General features: G+C 42.2%; 1 protein-coding gene across 7 annotated transcripts in view; it reads right to left on the minus strand.

The window, feature by feature from the left end:
* TRPM3 (transient receptor potential cation channel subfamily M member 3) overlaps positions 1–23,808 on the minus strand; it is a 657,305-nt gene that overhangs the window by 122,223 nt on the left and 511,274 nt on the right. For all 7 annotated transcript variants that reach the window (XM_006152487.3, XM_014589340.2, XM_006152484.3 and 4 more), the window contains 3 exons: positions 15,086–15,186; positions 13,593–13,727; positions 9,360–9,410 (listed from right to left, as the gene is read on the minus strand). In XM_006152487.3, coding sequence (XP_006152549.1) covers positions 9,360–9,410; positions 13,593–13,727; positions 15,086–15,186 — 287 coding nt within the window. The remainder of the gene's footprint in view (positions 1–9,359; positions 9,411–13,592; positions 13,728–15,085; positions 15,187–23,808) is intronic.

Consider the following 23,808-nt stretch of genomic DNA (forward strand, 5'->3'; position numbering starts at 1 on the left):
TACATATATATGTATATATATAATATATAAATATATGTAATATATAAATGTATATATTTTATATATATATGTATTTTATCTATATCTATATCTATATCTATCTATCTATCTATCTATCTATCTATTTAGATTTTTGCAACAGGGCATGTACGCTTCCAGAGAGACAGAGAGGGAAAGTGAGAAATCACTCACCTCTCAAGGAAGCATGGTCAAACTGCAATTCCTTCTCTTCCATTCTCTTCTTGGGATTTTGAGTATTTACATATGTGTTTCACTGGGTCCAGGACTTGAACCATGAAGCTGGTCCTGTGGGATCCAACACCTTAACCAACATGCCATATGCTGGCCTCTGCTTTATGTTTTTCTTAATTGTTTAATTTATCTTTATATTCCTAGTACCTTTTATAGTGCCTGGTGTACCTGGGAACTCAGAATGGTTTTCTTTCTTTTTTCTTTCTCTCTCTCTCTCTCTTTCTTTCTTTTTGAGAGAGTTTTGGCTACAGTGTGCATGCACTTACCAGAGAGACAGAGAGAGAGAAAGCTAGAAATCCCCCCCCCCCCCCTTGAGGGGGGATGTCCACACCACAGTCTCTTCTCTTCCATTCTCCTGTTGAGATTTTAGGCACACCCGCACAAGTACCCAGTGTAAGTTTTAAGCCGCCAGGTCCAGGACTTGAGCCATGGAGTTGAATGCGGAGTCCAGTGAAGTAATCATTACGCCATCTACTGGTCCCATTCAGAATGATTTTTACTGGAAATATAAACCAGTGTTAACAGTGAACTTAATTGCTGTGGCTGGGAGCAAGTCCAGGTTTGGCTTTTTTATGTTATTAGAACTAACTAGCCACAGTCACCTCTGGTTGGGAGAGCCCCAGTTTATCGTGACAATTTGACTTGAGATCCAAATCTATTGGAATAGAGTCAGCCAGGAACAGGGGGACTGTGTAAAGAGCACCATGGTATGAGGTGGAAAGACTTGGGGACACAGAACCCCTCCCATCCTTGACCCTGGCCCTGGAATAACCGGATCTAAGATCCATTTTCCTTAGCTGAATTGTCCCTTCAGCTCTACCTTCCTCAGAATTTCAAAATCTCCTTTCTTTGAAGATTATCTTAACAATATAACTGAAACAGCAAGTTAAGTTATCCTTAGGGTATTAAGAAAGACCAATTATCTGGCTTCTTAAAATGTAAAGCATGTAAAAAAATGTTCAAAAGGAAACTCAGAGAAAATATTATGATAGTAACTTTTCATGTGTTGCCCTTTCCGTAAAAATTAAACTGAGTTTTTTAAAATATTACCCATGTAGGCAATTTTCTCCTTTATTTTGGGACAGATTAATAAGGCCATACTTTCTGTAGTCACTGGACGGTCAGTGAGCAAGGCTGTTATTTAAAGGGTCCTCCAAGAGTTCAAGAGCCTGGACACACCTGGGTCAGCCTTACCCATATCTGCCTCCTGTAAAAGCTGATCTCTGAGAGCCAGCGGGTGGCATAATGGTGAAGGTGCTGGTTTTTCACATGGCTAACTGCAGTTTGATCCTGGACATGGTGGCTTAAGAATCTCAACAAATAAATAGTTAGACAAATAAATAAATAAATGTTAACAAAACCCCAAAACAAAACAAAACAAAAACCTGATCTCTGGAGGATGCTCACCCCATCTGCTTTATTTTCATCAATACTGTTGAGGTGGGCAGGAAAGGGGATGCCAGATTCTAGGTAGCTGCCTGAGGCTATTGTTTGTACTTCAAGAATTGGCCACTTTCCTTCAGGGCCTCGTTTTTTTCTTCTTATGAAAGGGGCTGAACTCCTTAGCCTTTATCATTTATAAGGCTCAAGTATCAGGTTCAGGAAAATCCTCAAAGGATTTACGGTGATGACATAGACAGGCAATCAAAGAGAGTCTATATATTTGTGCCTACTTTTAATCTTTGTGTATATTTTCTAAACTTATTTATTTTTATTTAATTGCCAGAGGGTGTGTGCGCTGGGTAGCTAGAGAGAGAGAGAAACAGAAAGAGAGAAAGGCCCCTCCCCCATAGGGCATGGTCACGCTGCAATCCCTTCTACATTTCTCCATCCTGTCATGATCTCACATGTGCCTAGCATGTTTTTCAAGTTGCAAGAGCTGAGGAAAGGACTCTACTGAGTCAGCTTTTATAGTAGGGAAAGTGGACAGCAGTTGGTAGGAGTAATCACCAGACAGAGGCTTAATCTAGTGAGAACTCAGGGCAAAAGAGGACTTTACCCCGAAGTCTTATCAGCCACTTGGGGCAGGTTACAGGACTGGCCCTACATTTTCTAAATGTAGACCATGGGTGCTAGTGAGTCTGACACCTTTATATTTTGTTTTGAGAAACCTAAGTGTAAGCCTCAGTCTAATTCTAAGAACAAGACGCTGATGTGGTCTGAAGATCAATTTGAAGGGCTACATTCATGCTTTGAAGGGCTACATTCATACTTTGAAGGACGTTCTTGTTTCTTTAAGCATGGGGATCCAGCTGGGCTGGCCCAAGTGGTAGGGTCTGCCTTGCCAGAGCCATGGGGAAGACTGCAGTGTGAATTCTGGGTTGACTGGAAATACATGAGGACCTGTGTCTCCACCCCGTTATCCTGACTTACTGGAAGGCTGAGAATGGGCAGGGATTGAGTCTCTCTTTCTCTCATGGTCTTAGCAAAATGAACAAAGAGAAAAGAGTGGAAATTGTCAGGAAAATGGTAATGGTAGTGGAACTCAAAATAAATAAAATGTAAGGGGCAAGTAAACATTTTTAACAAATGGCTTTATTCTTAAAGAGCTGTTAGCAGTATATATTCCTAAGGAAGTGATAGAATCATCTCATATAAAGCTTGATTATCTCAGAATGATTTGTGTATGGTCAAGTCTGACGCTAAAGGAGGATTCCGTGACTCTCTAGGCCCTGTGGAGATTTGAAGGAAGGCCAGAAAGAACCGACCTGTATTCGGTTTGACCACATGGGGGCGATGTTCACTACACCTAAACTGATGAAGACTTTTTTTCCTCCCTCACCAGTATAAGATAGTAACTTCTCACATATTACCCTAAACTGAGTTTTAAAATATTACTAATGCAGCCAATTTTCTCCATTATTTTTGGGACAGATTAACAAGGCCATGGTTTCTGTATCCATATGTACCACTAGCGATGACCTACCTGCCTGTTGTTTTACTATATATGTAGAAAAGGCCAGATCCAGAGGGTTTGCAGGACTGGGGAATAAGGTGAATCAGATGCGCTAATTGACCTGGTATCTGGAGGAAGGAAATTTTATTTGGGTAGGTAATGTGTCCTAACTCAGTCTGCAAGGCTGTTTGTATCTATTTCTTCCCAGAGACTTTTGGGAACAGAGACGTTGAGAAATTATTTTTTGTTGTTACTTTCATTTTAATTATAATTATTATTTTTATGCTAGAGGGCACATGTATGAGAGAGAGAGAGAAAAAGCACCCCCAACAAGGCCTGGTCATGCTGCAACCCGTTTCCCTCCAGTTCCCTGTCTCGTCAGGATCCTGGGCATGGGGATTAGGTCCGTCCTGCTCAGCCATGTGGTCCAACTTCCTCTGAGCAGAGCTTAACTGTTGTACTATGGGGCCAGCCTGGGAAATCATTTTAAGTTTCTTACTAGGAAGGGTGGAAAACTCTTAGGAAAGAAGAAATAGATTTCATAAAATGACTGAAATTGGGTAGTAGGCTTTTTGGGATAACTGTGACCTGGATTTTGAAGGGGATGGCAGGATCCCAGCATGATAAGGCCCTGGGCTGGTGACCCGGTCTGCCTATGACCTAAGACATCACGCACACTGTATTTGCACTGCGTTCCCGAGGACAGGCATAGCTAGGTGGAGAGGACCCAAGTGCACATAGCCCTGGACTGGGCTGTCGTCCCAGCTCTGTCCCCCATGTGATCTGGACAGATCCCTTCTTTTTTCAGTACTGCAGTATATATTCTGAAAATAGTTAGTTTGGACATGATGAAATTTCGAAGCTCTGTCTATTCTCAAGGTCCACCTATATGACCACTACTTGGTAGGATGCATGTGTAGGCTTCCAGAATATTGAGCAAAGACCTCTGTCCAGAGCTTCCAGGGCTGATGTAGTTTCCAGTACCCTCTGGAGTTTGGTTAGTAGAATTGGGGGCTTGGAGACAGGGATCGTAAAAGGGCAGGTGGGGATGGGGTTGTGCTCACTGTGCCTATCTTCTCTGGAAAAAGCAGAGAAGGCGAATGCTACCTCATATGCGAAGAAGTCTTATCTAAAAACCTTCTGGAGGAGTCTTCCTTTGCTGGGGTCCTTTTTAAATGAGAAGTCAAACTGGAGTAATACTTAATTATGCCTGCTGTTTCTGTTGCCCACCCCATTTCTCCACCCTTTATGGTAATTACTTTGGTACGTGGTAAAGCCTGGTACGATTTCCATTTCATGCCTCAACAACACGTGGTACGGCACATGATTGAAATAAATAACTAGAGAGGCAAATGGTCTATGGGAAGGTACAATTTGACACGCTGACGATGGTATCTCCTGTTTTCATACTATGAATGACCACTTTGAAGTTCAGGTTTAATCCCTGTCATGCTTAAGGATGTCTTTTAATTAAGAGAATAGTTTAAATTCACTTATTAGGTCTGTCCTTCAAAAATGAACCCTGTTTTTCAGATGTCAGTTCCTGGCATCCTCTCAGATTTCAATTGCTTAGGAACATTTTCTCCATTGACACTCATAACAAGCCTTCAAAACAAAGTCGTTTCCTTCTGATGTTTGTAAGGTACAAAATAATTGCTGGTTGTCAGTTTACCAAGGGAGAGTGAGGAAAGGACTCTACTGGGAAGCTTTTAGAGAAGGAAAAGTGGACTGCAGTTGGTAGGAATAATCACCAGACAGGCATGATCTGGCGAGAGCCCAGGGCAAAAGAGGACATTACCCCAATGTCTGGCAGATTAGCACGGTAATAGACCAGGCATCAATCTTTAAAAAAATAAAAGTGCTTTTGCAAATTTGCATGATTAGCAGATGGGATTATGAAAATATCCTTTCTTTACCCAAAGTATGTCTGAAATACCCTTTTCTTTTTGTTTCTTTTTTGCATTCTACAAAGCTCTGGGTCTTCATTCCCATACAAATGAACTTTACATTATCATAATTTCACCACTTCCTCTATATTATACTCGAGTATCAACCTCCTTTGGTAGGGAGGCATAGTATAGATAACCTGAAGTATTAGCACATTTAATCTGAGAAAGAAAAAACTACTATGTTAAAACATACAGAGGCACAAATTGAGCAGACAGTTACTAAAATGGCAGGTTATATTTCACAGAAAAAGCAGACAGACTCGGGCCACTCTGGTGTAATATAAGCGCATTGGTACAGTCAATGGATTTATGCATGAGAGCAGTTCAGGGAATTGGGTTGGCTTATATCAATTTAAATTTTTGATTGATGCAGAATAGCAATATTTTACCTCATTGCTCCTAGATTGCTCCCTTGATACAAATAATTTGCGATTTCAAAATTAACTTGGGAGCTATTTTCCACATTCAGTTCTGTTGGCTTGAAAGAATAGTTGGGCATGAAGATGTCATGCTGGTTGACTTATGATGGTCTGATAATTCCTTAATGCAGTTCCTGGATTCTCAAGAATTATTTGCACTTAATTTCATAGACAGGTTATCAAATACTATGTTCAAGGTCCAGGAGCAGCCTAGCCCATGAACAGCATTTTGTACCAGAGTTTATAACGTACTGGCTAATTACTGTCACAGACTAAATGTATATATGTAGGTGTGTGTACATATACATATGTCCCTCTACCCTGACAATTGCAAAAAAACAAAACAAAACAAAAAACATGCCAATTATTATTATTTTCCTTAATTTTAAAAATTGCTTAAATGCCCCAAGATTTTCTTAGCCTTTTAAACGTAGTTTTTGTAACCTCTGAGTATGTTATTGACCTGAATTGTTGGAAATCAACTGAAACTATATGAGAAAGCTGTGCACCAATGTTAATTTTTCTCTCATTCACTTCTTTTTTTTTTGAGAGAGATTTTTTTTGCTATAGAACATGTGTACTTGCCAGAGAGACAGAGAGACAGAAAGTAAGAAATAACCCCCTTGAGGGTTTTTTCTCCTCTTGGCATTTTGGGCACACACTCTCATGTTCCCAGCATCAGTTTTAAGTCACCGGATCTGGGACTCAAGCCTCAGTCAACTACGTGGGAGTCCAACGATGTAACCATTATGCTATCTGCTGGTCTCTCTCATTCACTTCTTAAAAAAACACTAAAACAAAAAACCTGATTTTTAGCTTCTTTCTTCTTAGAATATAAATGCAGACACTTTCAACTCCTTTAACTCCCATTGCTATTCTTTCTCAGTCCCCACTCGTCAGACTCCCTGCTCCATCACAGACATAAATGGAGTCTGGATTGCCTGCTCCTCCGTCTTTCCAAGGCAAGAAGCTAAACATAAGCTTTCTGTTTTCTCGTACCATATTGGCATTTCTTCCCCCATGTCAAAGGATAAACTGTTCCCAGACCAGTTTAGAATTATTCTGGGTGATTTGCTATCATTTTTTTCTATTTACTAAATTAGAAAGAAAATAAATATTCATTTGAATTTCTTTGGGTTCCAATGTTTAGATCACATTAAAAAAATATATCTGTGCTTAACAAATATTCTTTCCTCCTAAATTTTTACCCTTCCGTTCTTTCTAGTTAACCTATTTTATTTTTGAGGTACATCTTTAGCTTAGAAGCAAATCCTTAAAAAACAAAAAACAAAAACCAAAACAAACAATAACACCTTAAAAGTACTTTATATGTCTTCTAGGTCAAATGATGTGAGCAAAGGTGAGAGGCAGCTGGGATTTCAGAATGGAGAAGTCTTAGTAGGAAGAGAAGCAAACAGGAGAGACTTGGGTAATCTATGCTTAGTGAAATTTAACTGCAGAAACTGGGCAATCCAACTTCGAAAATCAGGCAGGACATTATTTCTGGGAAACTGGGTGGTGGAAGTGGACGAGTGACCTTGAAGGATGGAATTGAGGGCAAAAGGCACAGTGGTCTCTTCAGAAAGCCTCACAGTTCCTTAAGGGACACTGATTAGCTTACAGCATCGTGGATAATAACTTCTTCGTTATTTCATAACAATTCAACACATTTTATTGAACATGAGTAACAAATTTCAGCAAGAGACACTTTTGGGGTTTTGGTCTCCTGGATGCAGTTTCCAGGCAATTTTAAGCCAGAATCAATGAAATAAAACTGAAAGTCTTGAAGGAAGAGGAATGAGTTTATGAGGGCAGATGTACTCCTATAGCACGGGACAGGTCAGGCCAGTGAGAGGTGATCCTAGCGAGAAGGTGTTGAGTTGGAGTACAGATTACAACGTCTATTTCCCTTGCTTTGACAGAACAACAAGCTTCACTCACTTACACAGATGAAATAGTTTTTACTAAGGCTGCATGGATATGGGAGAAGAGTTTCCAGGGCCAAAGGAAGGAGTCGTTGCTTTTTACTGGGTCTTTGGAAAAGGCATGACGTATTTATCCTTACAAAAATGAGTCATGGCTTTCCCGATGACCCAATAAATAAATCCTTTGTGCATACTAGCAAAGGTCTGGCAGGTTAAGAGGCATGTTGGAAGTAGCCCCAGTGCCTTTGGTCCAACTTTCAAAGGAAGACTAAGGAAGTGGCTATGAGATATATAATAGTCAGTTCTAGCCAAAGACTTCCTGTAGATGAAGGAATTGTACTCCACTTTATTTTATTTTTTGAGAGTTTTTTGCCATAGGGTGTGTGTGCTTGCCAAAAAGGCAGAGAGAGACAGAGAGACAGAAAGTGAGAAATCACCCCCCAGAGGGGATGGCCATGCTGCATTCCCTTCTCCTCCATTCTCCTCTCGGGATCTTGGGCACGCACGCACACGTGCACAGTGTGACTTTAAGCCACTGGGTCCAGGACTCGAACCGTGGTCGACTATGTGGGAGTCCAGTGACATAGCCATTATGCCAACTGCTGGTCCCTGTACTCTACTTTAAAACTCACTTTGTACCTTTCTCTGAGAAAGATAAAACTTACTTCATATCTTTCTCTGGGGATTTTGGTGAAGAATTGCTATAAAGTGGCAATAGTGGGTCTATGTGTGTGCATGTATGTGTGGACACATGGGTAGAGTAGGCAAGTGTCACCATCTGTCTTGTCCTTTGGAATTAAAACCTTGCTTTCTGGGATGGATTCAAGGACTCAGAACTTAAGCTACCTGTGAAGGAGATTGTAGGGGCCCAAAGAACAACCATCTGGCTAAGCATAAACATAACTTTCTGTATAATAATAATTATATATATATAATATATATACATATACATATATATATATATACATATATATAGTAATGATAAAATATAATGATAACAATAAAATACTAATAATGCTACTTTATAGAATTATTATTATGAAGATTAAATGAGTTAAGATGCATAGAAAGCATATATTGATGCTGTGTACCTAGTCATCACTACACTATAACTATTATTATTTTATTATTATTCATCAAAGAGTCTAAGCTCTAATCCTAGCTCTTCACTAACTACCTGATATAATTTTTGCCTCCTTGTGTATGGGACTTACAAAAGTTCATGAAAAATGAAATTAAAGTATGTGTTTATTTTAGTGCAAACATTTTTTGAAATCCATACATAGTTTTTTTGAATACATATTTTCATGAACTTTTGGAAGACTCGCTCATATCTCAGCCTCCTCATGTGTAAAATGAGAATAATTCTGACTGATCCATCCCTACCTTTTCCCCTCATCTAACAAATGAAATGATAAGTACAAAAAATATTCTGGAAAAAAGAAAGTGTTGGGAGAATGGACTGCATGTACGTGTTTTAGTTCCTACATCTCTGAGACTTTCAGAGCTATGCTTTGCTATACTATGGAATGCTAGATGTGACATTCTCTCAGGAGCTAGCAAAAGGTTCAGTCAGACAGCATGGAAGCCAGCTCCCCAAACACTGGGGCTAGATGGACAAAATATAGGTAATGGCATAAATCCACATGGCATGGAGGAAAGCCTAGGGTTCCGCTATCCCAAAAGCATTGTGTCCAACGAAAGCATCTAAAACCATGGCAACCGGAGTTAAAACCACAGCTGTATTGTAAGCAGAGCTATCAGAGTTAAAAGACGCACGCGCACACACAGTTCTGAAATGAGGGGAGTCCGGCAGGAGTAGGAAGACCCTGGGCAGTTCATGCACAAAAGAAGCACTTTCTGATCACAGGAAGCAGTCAAGACAGGGCCTCCGACCTGTGGTCCAGAGGGTTCTTACCTTTTTGACATCCCTGACCAAGTGGTACAATGTATTTGAGGGCCCATGTCTCTGAAAACAATAAAGAAGAATCAAACAGTTTTGCTTGTCAGGGGCTCTAATTGGCAAAGCAAGAAGGATCTGGAAGGAAGGGATCTGGTTGGCAGAGGGCAGTTCATTAAGATGGACCTTGTTCTAGTTGCTCAGTTGTACCAAACACACCGGCAGAGTTTTGGACTGTGTTTCCTCAAGAAAATGCATTTGAGGGTCTATATTCAAATGTTGTAGGGGAAGTCATCAACTCTGTTGACAGCTGGGCCAAAACGTCATTGAAGGAACTTGTCTTGCAGAAGGAAAAGCCAAGGGACTGTTTACTACGTTGGAGATTTGCTTTGGCACTTTGGCATCACAACTTGTTTCTTACCTGTCATGAATGAGAAATTGCCTGAAAAGGGGCTGGCTAAATTTTTCTGTAAAAGGCTAGATGGTAAATATGTTAGACTTTATGGGTCACATAGTCTTTTTTTTTTTGAGAGGTTTTTGCTATAGGGCACGTGTGCTCACCAGACAGACAGAGAGACAGAAAGTGAGAAATCACCCCCCAGGGGGGATGGCCATGCTGCAATCCCTTCTTCTCCATTCTCCTCTCGGGATCTTGGGCATGCACTCGCACTCGCCCGGCGTGAGTTTTAAGCCACCGGGTCTGGGACGTGAACTGCGGTCGACTATGTGGGAGTCCAGCAACATAGCCATTACGCTAACTGCTGGTCCGTGGGTCACATAGTCTTTACTGAAACTATTCAAGTCTGAGTTGCTGTACCAAAAGCAGTCATATGTGATATGTAGCAAATGAGCTTGGCTGTTTCCATACAACTTCATTTATAGACACAGTTGCATTTTACATAATTTTAATATGTCATAGAATAGGATTCTTCTGATTGTTTCAACCATTAAATAAAATGTAAAAAAATAATTTTAGTTTGCAGACTGTATAGAAGTAGGCAGTAGGCTTGATTTGGCTTTTGGATGAGAGTTTCCTGAAGCGTGGTTTAAAGAAAAAGATACAACCTATTTAAATATAAGAGAGATGTGGGGCCAGTCCATAGCTTGGTGGCTAAGGTGGCTAGATCACACACGACTGACTTCTGTGGTCTGAGTCCCAGACCTGGTGGTTTGAAAAACATGCTGGTCATGTCTGTGGATGACCAAAAATCCCTAAAGGCGAGCGAGATGAAGGAGAAGGGAGAGTGGCATGACTATTCCCATGCCCTCTTGCTTTCCCCTCTCTCGTCTGTGAGTGCATGCGCCCTCTAGCAAATTAAAAATAGTAATAATAAAATTTTAAAAACTTAAGGAAAAAAAAGACTCAGAGAAGAAATACAGGTTTGCTTGAGACAAGAATAAAGTGAAATGAGTTACCATTCTGTTGTCTTTCAGACATAGAAATGCGAGATAAAATGTAGGGTATCCAATTAATTTGAATTTCAGATAAATAGTGAACATGTTTTTTAGTTTCCTAGAGGGCATATGGGCTCGCCAGAGAGAGGCAGAGTGAGACAGACAGAGAAAGTGTACAAGCACCTCCCAGGAGGGATGACCACACTACAATTCCTTTTCCTCCATTTTCCTCTCAGGATTTTGGGCATGCATGCACCCATGCCTGGCGTGTTTTTCAAGTGTCTGGGTCTGGGACTCAAATTACACAGTCAGTCATGTAGGATCCAGTCACCTTAATCTCCATACCATTTGCTGGCCCAATAGTGAACGGTTTTTAACTTAAGTATGTTTCATGCAATACTTGGGATATACTAAAAAAAATTGTTGAGATTAGCATTTAACTGGGAGTCCTGTATTTTTTGCTAAATCTAATGACCTTTTTGGAGGCTCTAAAATAGTGAGGGTAAATCCTTAAGCACGGTTGCAGCTCATTTAATTATTGCGATGGTCCCTGCGAACTGCCTCAATCACCTGCTCATTTCTATGGACATATTAGTTGGAACTTTTTCCACTGAAGGATGCTATGCAGTACAGTGATCAAACCTCAGATTCTTTTCTTTTTCTTCCTTCCTTCCTTCCTCCCTTCCTTCCTTCCTTCCTTCCTTCCTTCCTTCCTTCCTTCCTTCTTTTGTTTCTTAGAGGTTTTTGCTATATGGCGTGTGCGCTCACCAGAAAGACAGAGAGAGACAGAGAGACAGAAAGCGAGAAATCACCCCCCATGGGGGATGGCCACACTGCAATCCCTTCTCCTCCATTCTCCTCTTGGGATCTTGGGCACACACACACACGTGCCTGGCGTGAGTTTAAGCCACTGGGTCTGGGACTTGAACCGCGGTCGACTGCATGGGAGTCCAGCAACATAGCCATTATGCTAACTGCTGGTCCCAACCTCAGATTCTCTTGGAATGCCTGACTCCTAACCCGCTCTGCTGCTGACTGGCTCTGGACACAAGCAAGCTGCTTAACTGTGACTCCATTTTATTATCTCTAAAATGAGGATAATAATACTACTTCATCTGTAGGGCTGTTTAGAGGATTCAATAATAATACAATGTTTACAAAGCTATGTTAGCACTCAGTAAATATTAGCTATGTACTATTATAACTGAGGCCATTCACCGTCCCATGACTCTCAACAGAGTATTCCCAGTAACCACAACTAGTTGACTGAAGTGATAAAAACTACTGGTTGTTCTTAATCTAGAACTTTTCTACTTAAATTTCTTTTCTATTTTTGGAATGAATGAATCATTTTACTCCTTCAATTCTGTAATTGGCATGCGAACCATTCTGCTCTGTTTTATTTTATTTTACTTTAATTGAAAAACCCCATTATTCTTACCAAAAGTCTCAGTATACCAAGTCAAGGAAAACCTGCAGAAAAAAACAGAAATCCCAAGACACTCCGCTAAGCTGTTTTCTACTTCCTGCCGAGAGAATGAGTCAGAGCCAGGGTGTTGCCATCTAACATCCACTGCTGGCTAGGGACAGGTTAACAAGCTCCATCCTGTTTGTTCTCTGGACGGTGGGACAGAGACATTACGTCAGATGAGGGGAGGGAAATCTCTGACACAGAAGCTTAGGTTCAGTACTGGCTTCTCTCTTTACTTTTGGGTTTTGTGACCTCGAATAAAACGAGTCACCCGTTGGCCTCTGCTGTGATGTGAATGTTTGTGGCCCTACCAAAATTCATATTGAAACTGAATTTCCAACTCAACAGTATTAAGAGGTGAGGTCTTTAAGGAGGTGTTAGGTCATGAAGGCTCCTTTGTTGCGAATGGGATTGAGGCCTCCGTAAAAAAGGCTTCATGCAACATTGAGCCCTCTTGCCCTCTGTCCCTTCCATCATGTGATGACACAGTGTTCACCCCTCTGGAGGATGCAGCACTACATGCTGTCTTAGAAGCGGAGAACAGCCTTCACCAGAACCAAACCTGCTGCATCATGAGCTTGGACTTCCTAGCCTCCAGACATATTGGAAATACATCTCTATTCTTTATGAATTACCCAGTCTCAGATATTTTGTTATACTAACACATATGGTCTAAGATTACCTTTATTTTCTCATCTGTAAAACAAGAGAAAACGATACGTTCTTTACATATCATTGGATTTTAGTGCATATCAGCTCAGATCCAATGCACTTAACTTGTTGAGTGTTGAGTGCTCTCAAAAAGGTCAGAAATAGCAGTTTTACTTATGATTATTCTTTGGTATCCCCAGTGAATGAATGAACAAATCAATACAAAACTAAGCAAAACATAAAAAAATTCTTTTGGGTAACTCCAAACAAAAGATACTTTACATTTTATTCCACTACTATGGAAAAAGCATGAACTTCATAGCTCTGAGGATAACAAAATGGTGCAAGATACTTCATCAGCTTTCTTTGATGCTTGGACTTAAATCAATCCTCCTTTGTCAATCACCTCAAATACCTATCTGGGCTTACAGAATAAACTGTGTTCTAGTTTCTAGAGCCTTGTGGTTTTGTGAAAGAATATGAGCACAATAGCCTTAGGGGGTCACGTAACTTTTTGCATTAGATGCTGACAACTGAGCAGTTAAAACAAGTGGAATCTTAGTGACTTGGTATCTGTTGTCTATGTAGGTCTAAGGGAGTACTTGTGAAGAATGATCCATGCATTCGTGGGTGAGGGGAAAAGAGAATCACAGGCATGTGGCGGGCAGGAGAAGGTAATAAACAAAACAAAACAAAATGTAGAGAAAATCAAAAGTGCCTTAGCTTGGCCCTACCGTATTGTACAATTCCTCTAGTCTGGAGATGGTGAGAAAACGGTGCATGCTTACTCCATTCTCTATGAGTAATTTCACAAAATCCACTCTGTCCAGAACTAGGGCATCCAACATGGCTTGTTCCAGAGACCCCACCTGCAAATCAAGTCACTGAGTTAGTCTGCTCAGGATCCAGGGATGGACTTCCTTGGTTTTCACATGAACAGCTTAAGAATGGATGCCTTTGACATCTGGTAAACCTTCAGCACCTCCAAGATCGTGGTATAAGACGCTTCACAGCTCTGCTTTTGGGATGACCACAGTCTGTTTTGTCTTTTGGGGCCTGTCTTTGCAGATAGAGGCCAAGGATTTCTAGTTCCAAAAGCTATTTCTTTCTTGAATCACTTTCTCATTATGGATTCAGAGAAGGTAAAAGGGTTTACAAGGCTTTCCCCCGGGAATTTTCTGACTGAACTTTTGCAACACCAATAAAGTGTCAAGTGGGTTCTTTACTGTCTTCATTTTCATCATCCTTAGGCTCTGAGTGAGACTTCTGGCTAAAAAAGGGACTCTAGTAAATAGACCTAACTGCCTACAGAGATGCTGGGTCCTTGTGTGGAAGTGAGTGAAACCAAGGCAGGCTGGTATCAGCTAAGAAGAGAACTGACTGCTTCCTGGATTTGCTACTGCTGATGCTTTTTATTTCATTCCTTTTACAAAAGTTTCCCAGTGTCCAGATTTTTGGACAAACCCTTCCATACTGGTCATCCACCAGCACTAAACAAAGACAGATGCTCCATCCCAGGCAGACGCTCCCTAGGGGAGAGAAAGATTTAAATGTGACCTGCCCATGAGTGGTGTGATTCCAGGCGTAGAAGTCAGATTTCAGGCTGCCAGGTTGCCTGCTTCCTGTGGATCCATGAGGACACCAAAGGCCAATTTCCCAAGCTTTTATTTTTGGTAAAGTCGGTTGAGGGAAACAAACCAAGAACAGTTACATAAAGTGTTGGTCCCCTCGTGTTTTTTTTGGGGGGGAGTAGGGAGCTCAGCCACCAGGACCAGATGGCACCTGCACTTGCAGGCCTGCTAATTCCTGCATCCTGAGGTGCCACCCAGCCACAAACCAGCACGGGATGCCACTGCTGGGAAACAGCAAAGCAAACTGCTGATCCCACTTCTTCCCTAAGTTCAATGATTATGACTATGTCTTATGTGTTTTTTCAGGGATAGCAAAAGAAATGGTACTCTTTGCAGCTGAAGATGGTTACCAAGGGCCCCTCATAGTACGGAAATGCGTGGCAAGTTTGGAGTTGTGCCTAGCTGTGGCTTCCACCAGATGGCAGCATTTTCCTAAGTATGAGAAAGGGCCCCAGCTCAGGAACTGAGCTACAAAAGCAAACTTGCTATTTTATAGAAAAGGTAAAGGATTTTTTCTCAGCAACTCTCAGAGGCTTCTTAAACAAATACCCACGCCCAAACGAGGGGGCTTTTCAGGGATACGACATATACTCTACCGGCCATTGTTGCCCATAAATAAAGATCTGGCTGCGAGCGATGTCGACTCTGTTCCAGGCTAAAGCTAAGCTCAGTTGATCTGGGGCCGAGGCATTGGCTCCTGTGTGCAGACAAGTGGGAGGAAAGGGTGGGAGAGAGAAAACAATGATCAGTGATTACAGGAACATGCCCATGCTACTTCTCTGCTACAATCTCCCAGCTTCCCGAAGAGCAGACTCCATTAAACAATAGGGTTTCTCAATTCAGCACTATTGACATGTTTAAAAAAAATAATTATTTTATTTAACTTTATTTTTAATTTGACCAGAGAGGAACAGAGAGAGAGAGAGAGAGAGAGAGAGAGAGAGAGAGAGAGAAGTAAGGCAAGCTGCCAGGTCCTAGGCTCTACCCAGGTTGGCCATGTGGGAGTCCAGTGCCTTTAACCACCATGCCACCTGCTGGCCCCCAGCATTATTGAATTTTGAGCAGGATAATTCTCAGTTGTGGGGCTACCTTATATATATAGGTCATTCAATAGCATCCCTAGAACCAACTTAGGAGATACAAATAGGACCCCAAACCCATCCTCTCAGTAACACAATAAAATACATTTCAAGACATTCCAAATGCTCAGAGTATGGAGGGAGGTGAGCTCCCTCTGAGAACCCGTGCTCTACAGTCCACTGAGCAGCTGCAGCACCACCACCACCTGGGCACTTGTTAGAAATGCAGGCCTCAGGCCCTGTCCCAGACCTACAAAATCAGTTTGTATTCTAAGATCCCAGACAATTTATGTACACAGTCAAGTTGAAGAAGCACTACTGTGTAGTGCTTTTTGCTTCTGTTGGCCAGTCGCTGGTTTCAAGGCTTCATTGGAATGGTATTTGCAAGGGCATGGTATCTTCATCAATGAGCAAACCACCATAGCCACTCCACTGAAAAAGAGTCGTGACCTTTTAAGAGAAAGGAAAGCAGGTGGCTTGGGTATACTTTTATCTGTGGATAGAAACTGGCTCGTCTCTAGTCCTGTGCTGTTCCCATGTGGCTATTATTAATACAATCCAAATAGAAGTAGAATCTCGGCTCCTCAGGTACGTTGACTAGCTGCGATGGCTACTGTAGGGACCGACACAGATATAGAACATTCAATCACTGCAGACAGTTTTACTGGGGCGGTGCTGGTCTAGGGGAGTGCAGCTGTCCGTAAAGGCAGACTGCCAAGCAGCTGGATGTGGAGCTGCTGGAGGAGCACGGCCGGTAGCGAGAACACTGGGCTGCAGCCGGGGGCTGTCTGCTATTCGTGGCTATCTGAGACTGGACTTCTCTAAGCCACCATTTCACCACCTGTGATACGGGCATGAGGATGATCCTATTTACTTGGCTGAGATACGAGATTGAAAGGAGAACAAAAAGTGAATTCCCCTCTGAATGGGTTTTTCACCATTTGGCAACACCGTTGGTGCACTAAGGGACTTTGCACGGTGTTTGCTCAGGTGAATGCCACAGGGTGTCCCACCAGCAGGGAAGCGGGGCAAAGGGCCACACTCTCTGGCTCAGAGCTTTTGCACATTTTACATATAGTAGGTGAGGTATTAGGCCCTTTTACACATTGCTATATGTGCTGTCCCAATAATATCAGGGACCCGGTCTCCTTGTCTCCATGGTACAGATGAAGATGAGATCTAGAGACTAGATGGAATAGTCAAAGATCAAACAGCTACTAAAGAGGATAAACGGGCTCAGTGTTCTTATGCCAGAGGTGGGATTCAGACTCAGCGAGCTCTTCCTTCACTCCATCATGGCTGCTTCTGGTGTTTGTGAATGAAGAAGGGATAGCAGGAGTGACAGCTGCCCATTCCTCTGGTTTAGCATGGGAAGCCAGATGCCATGAGGTGGGAGAAAAGTTCCTGATCAAGCTGTGTCAGTGACCACCAAACTTTGCTGCACATTAGAGTCACCTGGGGAGCTTTACAAACATCTGGGCACGGTGGCATGCACCTGTAGTCCCAATCACTTGGGATGTTGAGACAGGAGGATCATGAGTTCAAAGCCAGCCTGGGTAACATAGCCAGATCCCACCTTAATAGAGAAAGAAATCCTGTGCTCAGGTTGCACCTCATAGCAATTAAATCATGTTTGGGATGGGATCCAGGCACCAATAGGTTTAAGGCTCTCCAGGTGTTTCCAATATGCACCAGAGTCTGGGAACTACTGTGCTATTGCATCTCCTTTCCTGCTTACCCTTGACTCTTTGCTCTGAACTCTGCAATATCCACATTAAGAATTAGACACAGGGGATCAGCAGTTGGCGTAATGGCTATGTTGCTGGACTCCCATGTAGTCAAATGCAGTTCAAGACCTGGACCTGATGGCTTAAACTCATGCCAGGTGCCTGTGTGTGCGTGCTCAAGATCCTGAAAGGAGAATGGAGGAGAAGAGATTGCAGTATGGCCATCCCCCTTGGGGGTGATTTCTCGCGTTTTGTCTCTCTGTCTCTTTCAGTCTTTCTGGCAGTGCACGTGCCCTATAGCAAAAACCTCTTAAAAAAATAATTAGACACAGTATTTCCTAGGTGAGTAGCTCTTAAATTTGAGCAGGTATAAGTGTAAATTAGAGCTTTTATTGATTTATTTTTGTACAGGGAGTACATGTATGTACACGAGAGAATGAGAACTCACCCCCCTCCCCAGTGGGGCCCAGTTACACCAAAATCCTTTTCCCTTTAATTCTCCATCCCATCAGGATCTTGGGTGAGCTGGCATGTTTCTCAAGCCTCCAGAGTTGGGACTTGGACCTTGGTGGGATCCTGCTGGAGAACTTTTCAAAATATAGATTCTTGGCTCTCACTTCTGGACATTCTGCTTTAGTAGGTCTGAGGTGGGGCCCAAATTTCTGAATTTTTGATAAGCTTCCAGGTGATGCTGAATCTGCTGGTCTGGCACCACACCATCAAATGCACGGCCGGCCCTGCAGAGCTGTGGTGCTATATACCCTTCATAGGTTGAAGAGCATTTATTTTATTTTTTTTTTATGTAGGCAGAGTGCACATGCACTCTCTGGGAGAGAGGGAGAGGGAGAGAGAGAGAAAGAGAGAGACAGAGAGAGAGAAAGCATGCCCCATGGGGCATAGTCACACTGTAATTCTTTCCTCTCCATTTCTTCCTTTTGGGATTTTGGGCATGCATGCACACATGGCCAGTGTATTTTTCAAGTTGCCAGATCCAGGACTTGAACTGTGCATTTGCTCATGTGGGATTCAGCTGCCTTAAACACTACACCGTGAACTGGTCCTGAAGAACATTTCTGATGTTGGTGTCCACACACTGATGAGTTCGTATAACCACAGACTTGGAGTAAGTTGATTAAAATTCATTAATATTAGTTCAGCTTTCACAGGAAATTTTCCATTAGAAAAATGACTTCTCAGATAACAACAGGGACTAGAAACTTGTATTAGGGTAACTGACATAGACAAGAGATGAATAAGAATGTGTCAGAATGTACTGTCCTCAATTTGGACAGAAAAAAGTGAAGGCTATTGGGGTTGCATTCAGAAAGGTAGCATTTTTATACTCTCCTTTGCTTCTTGAAGCAGTGAACTGGTCATTGTTGACTGGCTGTAATGGTCTACTCATTTCCTCTGCCATTTGTGTGTCACAGATGTGTATGTCACCCAAGTCAATAATTGCAGCACAAACTCGTACAAGAGCACATACGAGGAAGCAGTCATTGAAGTCAAAATAAGCTTCAGGCTTGGATGTGATCAGGTAAGTGTCAAATGAAAGAATGAAGCCAATGAGTCTTGACTTCTCAAAAATTGAAAATACATCACTCAAGAATGGTCTTGGCTGACAGTTTGAATTAGGGTTCTCAACCAGGTGATCAACCACCCTGGATGGCCAGTGCGGTCACAGCTGTAGCACCAAAGTTCCTGAAATCTGTTAGAAGCCTTATTCCTGAGTAGAGCTGGATGGCTGGTCACTCTGTCCTCAACTGTGACTGTATAGGAATTAGGTAGAATGTTAAATATATTCATATCTCAATGTATCCATAAACTCATTTAACTGGATCTGGATGGTGCAGGTTCCACAAGTTCCTCAGGGAATTGTAACATGAAGACAATATTAAGAATGTCTGGTGTACTTAACACTTGTCCATTCATTCACTCATTCTTCTGTTTGCTCATTCATCTACTTAGGCATTCAAAGATACTGAGTTCCTGCCTTCTCCTGTGGCAGTGTGGGGATCAAGATGAACAAGACAGCATCCTTTGTTTTGAGAGCTTACAGTCTAGAGGAGAGAGGTTCATATTAAATATGCTACCACATGCAATAATTCATTTATCTGCTTAGCAGATATTTATTGAATACCTTCTGTTCCAGAAACTGTTTTGGCACTGAACATCCAATGGGAAGCAAGATTGGTAAGGTTGCCCACTTCACAGAACATACATTCTACTGGTGGTGGCACAGCATTCAGAAAATAAATAAATAATAATCAATGTGCTTTCAGATTGTATGAATGGCACAGAGCCATTCCCAAGGTATTGGGCTTGGAAAGGTAGCACTTTACACTCTCATGTGCTTCTTGAAGCAGTCTACTGGTCATTGTTGACTTGCTAAAATGGTTTGATCATTCCCTTTGCCAAGGTCTGTGGGCCCTGTGCCTACATAAACAATCAGTGTGGCAGCACCATTCTGGCTTCCCAATCTTGCATGTACTCATGAGAGAAATATTACACCAGCCAGCTGGAGCAATCTGTTCTTCAGACTGCCCTCTGGAATTGGGGCTGGAAATGGAGTCATTAATCTTTTAGACACATGTATGGGAGTTCTTTGGAGCATCTGGTGGGCCCTACCCCCTCTTTCCATATAGGAAAGAGAAGGTTAGAAAATCCCCTAAAGTATCAAAATGGGTAATGAGGTCCATACTGGTCCTGGTATAGGCTCAGGGAGCTCCCCACCCACCTATAGCACTGTATCTTGGCTGGTCCCTAATCCAAGGTGGGTGAGAGGACTTAGAAACTTTTGAGAAAGCCTCTTCAAAACACCAATCTAAGGATGATAATCACAGTGACCAGGGCAGTGGTGAAGGTGGTCTATTAGAAGAAGTGGACGGGAACCAGCAGTTAGTGTAATGGCTATGTCACTGGACTCCCACGTAGTCAACCGCGGTTCGTGTCCCGGACCCAGTGACTTAAAACTCACGCTGGGCGCGTGTGAGTGCGTGTCCAAAATCCCGAGAGGAGAATGGAGGAGAAGGGATTGCGGCGTGACCATCCCCCCTGGGGGGTGATTTCTCGTTTTCTGTCTCTATGTCTCTCTCTGTCTGTCTGGCGAGCACACGCGCCCCTATAGCAAAAATCTCTCCAAAAAAATATAAATAAATAAATAAGAAGTGGACAGAAGAGACTGGCAGATTGTGTAATGGTTATATCACTAGATTCCCATGTAGTTGACCATGTTTCAAATCCCAGACCCGCTGGCTTAAACTCAGGCTGGGCACATGTGTGCACATGCCCAAAATCCTTAGAGGGGAGTGAGGAGATGGGATTGTTGTGTGACCACCATCTGGGGTTGATTTTGCACTTTCTGTCTCTCTAGTGAGTGCACATGCCCTATAGCAAAAATCTCTCTCTCTTTCAAAAAAAAAAAAAAAAGAGGAAGTGGACAGGAGACCTGTCTGAGAGTTGCATTTGAACTGAGACCTAAATGATGAGAAAAAGCCAAAACCTGTGAAGAATTTAGGGAGAAGCATTCCAGGAGGAGGGAACATCAAGTGGCAAGGCTCTGATGTGGGAATGAATACAAGTTGATAAAGACGTAAAAATGATAGTATTATTATTTTCTCTGCGGGAGGTCAAGGAAGAGTTAAATGTGTAAGTAATGACCCCCTGGGATTAGCTCACTAGACAAGTCAGTTGGAGAACCACCATTCTGGCAAAGAGAGTGGCATAAGCAAAAAATGGGGGAGTGAAAAATAGTACAGTGTGCCTAGGAAGTTCACAGGAAGACACAGCTCTGTTAATCTATGGCTGGGGTATGTGTGAGCTGGAAGCAGAGCGAGATGGAGCTGATACCGAAGGACAGGTAAACCCTGTGGAAGAGCTTTCCATTTATCCTGAGGGCACGAGAAAGCCACCAGAAGATGTTTCCTTGGAAACGGTGCAGTCACATTTGTGCCTTAGAAAAACTACTTTGGCAGCGCAGAGTGAAAGGTGGGTTAAAGGGACATTGGATTGGAGGGAGAAAGAGTAGTTAGGAAAGTTTTGCAATGTTCTAGAGAGGGATAATGAGGACCTGAAAAAGTAGCTGGGATAGAGGCATATTTAGAAAGTAAAACTGAGAGTCTTGGGTGATAGATTTAAAGTAGGGAGCAAAGGAAGAAGAGAAGTGAAAAGTGATGCCCTGGTTTTTAGTTTAGGATCCCTGGTACATAATGACCAACTATGACTGGCCACACAAGACGAAAAAGAGAGAACAGAAATGAGAAAAGCAGACACGTCATTTATAATTCAGCTCTACATGTGGTGTAGAGCAGGATTCTCAAATTTTAATGTGCACATAATTCACCTGATCTTGTTTAAATGGTAGTCCTGACTCAATTGGTCTCAGTGGGGCCCTTAATTTTACTTCTGTAGCTAGGACTCAGTAGTTTTCTATGGTGAATAATGTAAAATGAGTGTATGTACTTGTTCCTGCTTCCCTCTCTTCCACCAATTTTAAGATACAAGATATTTTTAGTGTTTTACTCTGTGCTGTTAAATATGTTTATATTGTATTACTAGTATTTGAGTTGCCTGCCTTAAATTATATTCCTGATTATAGCGGGCTAGGTACAGAAATTTTTAAACCTTTTTATTTTTATTTTTTTCTAATTGCCAGAGAGTGGATGTGCTCGCTAGGGGAAGAGAGAAAGGGAGAGAGCGCATAAATGTGCACTGCCCAGTGCAGGGTTCACACTGCAATTTTCTTCTTCCATATCTCTATCCATTGGGATTTTGGGCATTTATGCACATGTGCCTGACATGCTTTTCAAGCCACTGGGGCTGGGATTTGAACAGCAGTTTCCCATGTAATATCTGGTTCCTAATGCACAGAGCTTATTGGCTGTGCTGTAGGGTCAGCCCAAAATATAGATTAAAAAAATTTTTTTTGTCAGTATATGTATTCACATGTGTGTGTATGTGTGTGTGTGTGTCAGAGGGAGGGAGGGAGGGGGGAGAGAGAGAGCGCACGAGAGAAAGAATACTCCTCATGGGGACTAGTCACACATGCACACATGCATGCCTGGTATGTTTCTTAAGATGCTGAGTCTGGGACTTGAACCTTGCAGTTGGTCATGTGGGATCTGGCTGTCGTGACCATGGGCTAGTCTCCAAGGTACATATTTTATGATGAAGGAAAGAGCCTACCATCCTGTAATCCCAGAGATAGGAGCAACGGGGGGCCTAAACTGCTTGACTTGAGCTTTTCAGCAGGGACCCCCACACTGCCTGCTGTGGGGAAGGAGGGGCTGCTCCTACTTTCAAGGACCAGTACTCTGTTCCTGCAGTCCCAGAGATAGAAGGAGCAACAGGGAAACCTAGGATACAAGTTAAGAGCTGCTACCCCACGTGGGCTGATGCTCTTCTGCCACTCACCTATCCAGGAGCAACAGGGAGACCTAGGCCACCTAGCCTGAGCTCATCAGCAGGACCCCTGCCCAGTCTGCTATATGCTATAGGGGAGGAGGGACTGCTCCAGCTTGTACTGCGTGGAAGTGATCTACCACCTTATATATCCTACTGGCCCAGCTCAACCTCCAGCCACAGTGGGAGCAGAAAGATTTGTGTATACAGGAACCAAACACCCGAAGACAGGAGACTCCAGAGGAATTCTTTCCCCACAAGCCCCCTAGCAGTAAAAGGAGAGAAATTTCCCTCTAAAATCCTGAACCTAAAACTCCCACTGCGAATTCCTTACACCTACCCACAGCAGAGGAGGGAAACTGGCATAGGACTAACATACAGCATAGGGAAGTGCATGAGTGCACAGCTACAGAAATTTACTCCAAAGAACTAAGAAGTGAATATAAAAATCAAAGCAGAACTCCAAGAAATAGGAGAAAACCCGGAAACATCCCCCTACTCACACAAGAGAACATAATATCTCCTCATTAACAATGGATAAAACACACGAGGTCACAGGAATATCTGAAAAGGAATTCAGAATATTAATTGTAACAAAACTCATTGAGATGCAAGAGAAAACAGGCAACCAATTCTTGGAGATGAGAAAACCCTTCCATGACTTGAAGAAGAAACTCCATAAGGAGAGAGACACACTGAAAAAGAATCAAACAGAACTTATGGAAATAAAAAATACTATTTAGGGAATCAAAACCTCTCTCAGAAGTATCAATAGAAGATTATACCATGCAGAAGAAAGAATCTCCTGAACTTAAAGATAAAACCCCCAATTTAGTCCAAGCAACAGAAGAGAATATAATAGTTATTAAAAAGCAAGACAACATATGGGAAATCCTAGACACCATTAAACAGCCAAATATCCATATAATAGGTATTCCAGAAGGTGAAAAGACAGGTAAAGGCATAGGAAATCTCGTTCATGCTATATTAGCTAAAAAGTTTCCAAATTTAGAGAGGCATGCAGACATCCAAATCTAAGAAATACAGAGGACATTAAATACATATAAGAAGATCCTTTCCAAGGCATAACATAGTCAAATTGATAAAAATCAA

The sequence above is a fragment of the Tupaia chinensis genome, unplaced genomic scaffold, assembly GCF_000334495.1.
Source record: "Tupaia chinensis unplaced genomic scaffold, TupChi_1.0 Scaffold000354_1, whole genome shotgun sequence".
NCBI classification, from domain to species: Eukaryota; Metazoa; Chordata; class Mammalia; order Scandentia; family Tupaiidae; genus Tupaia; species Tupaia belangeri.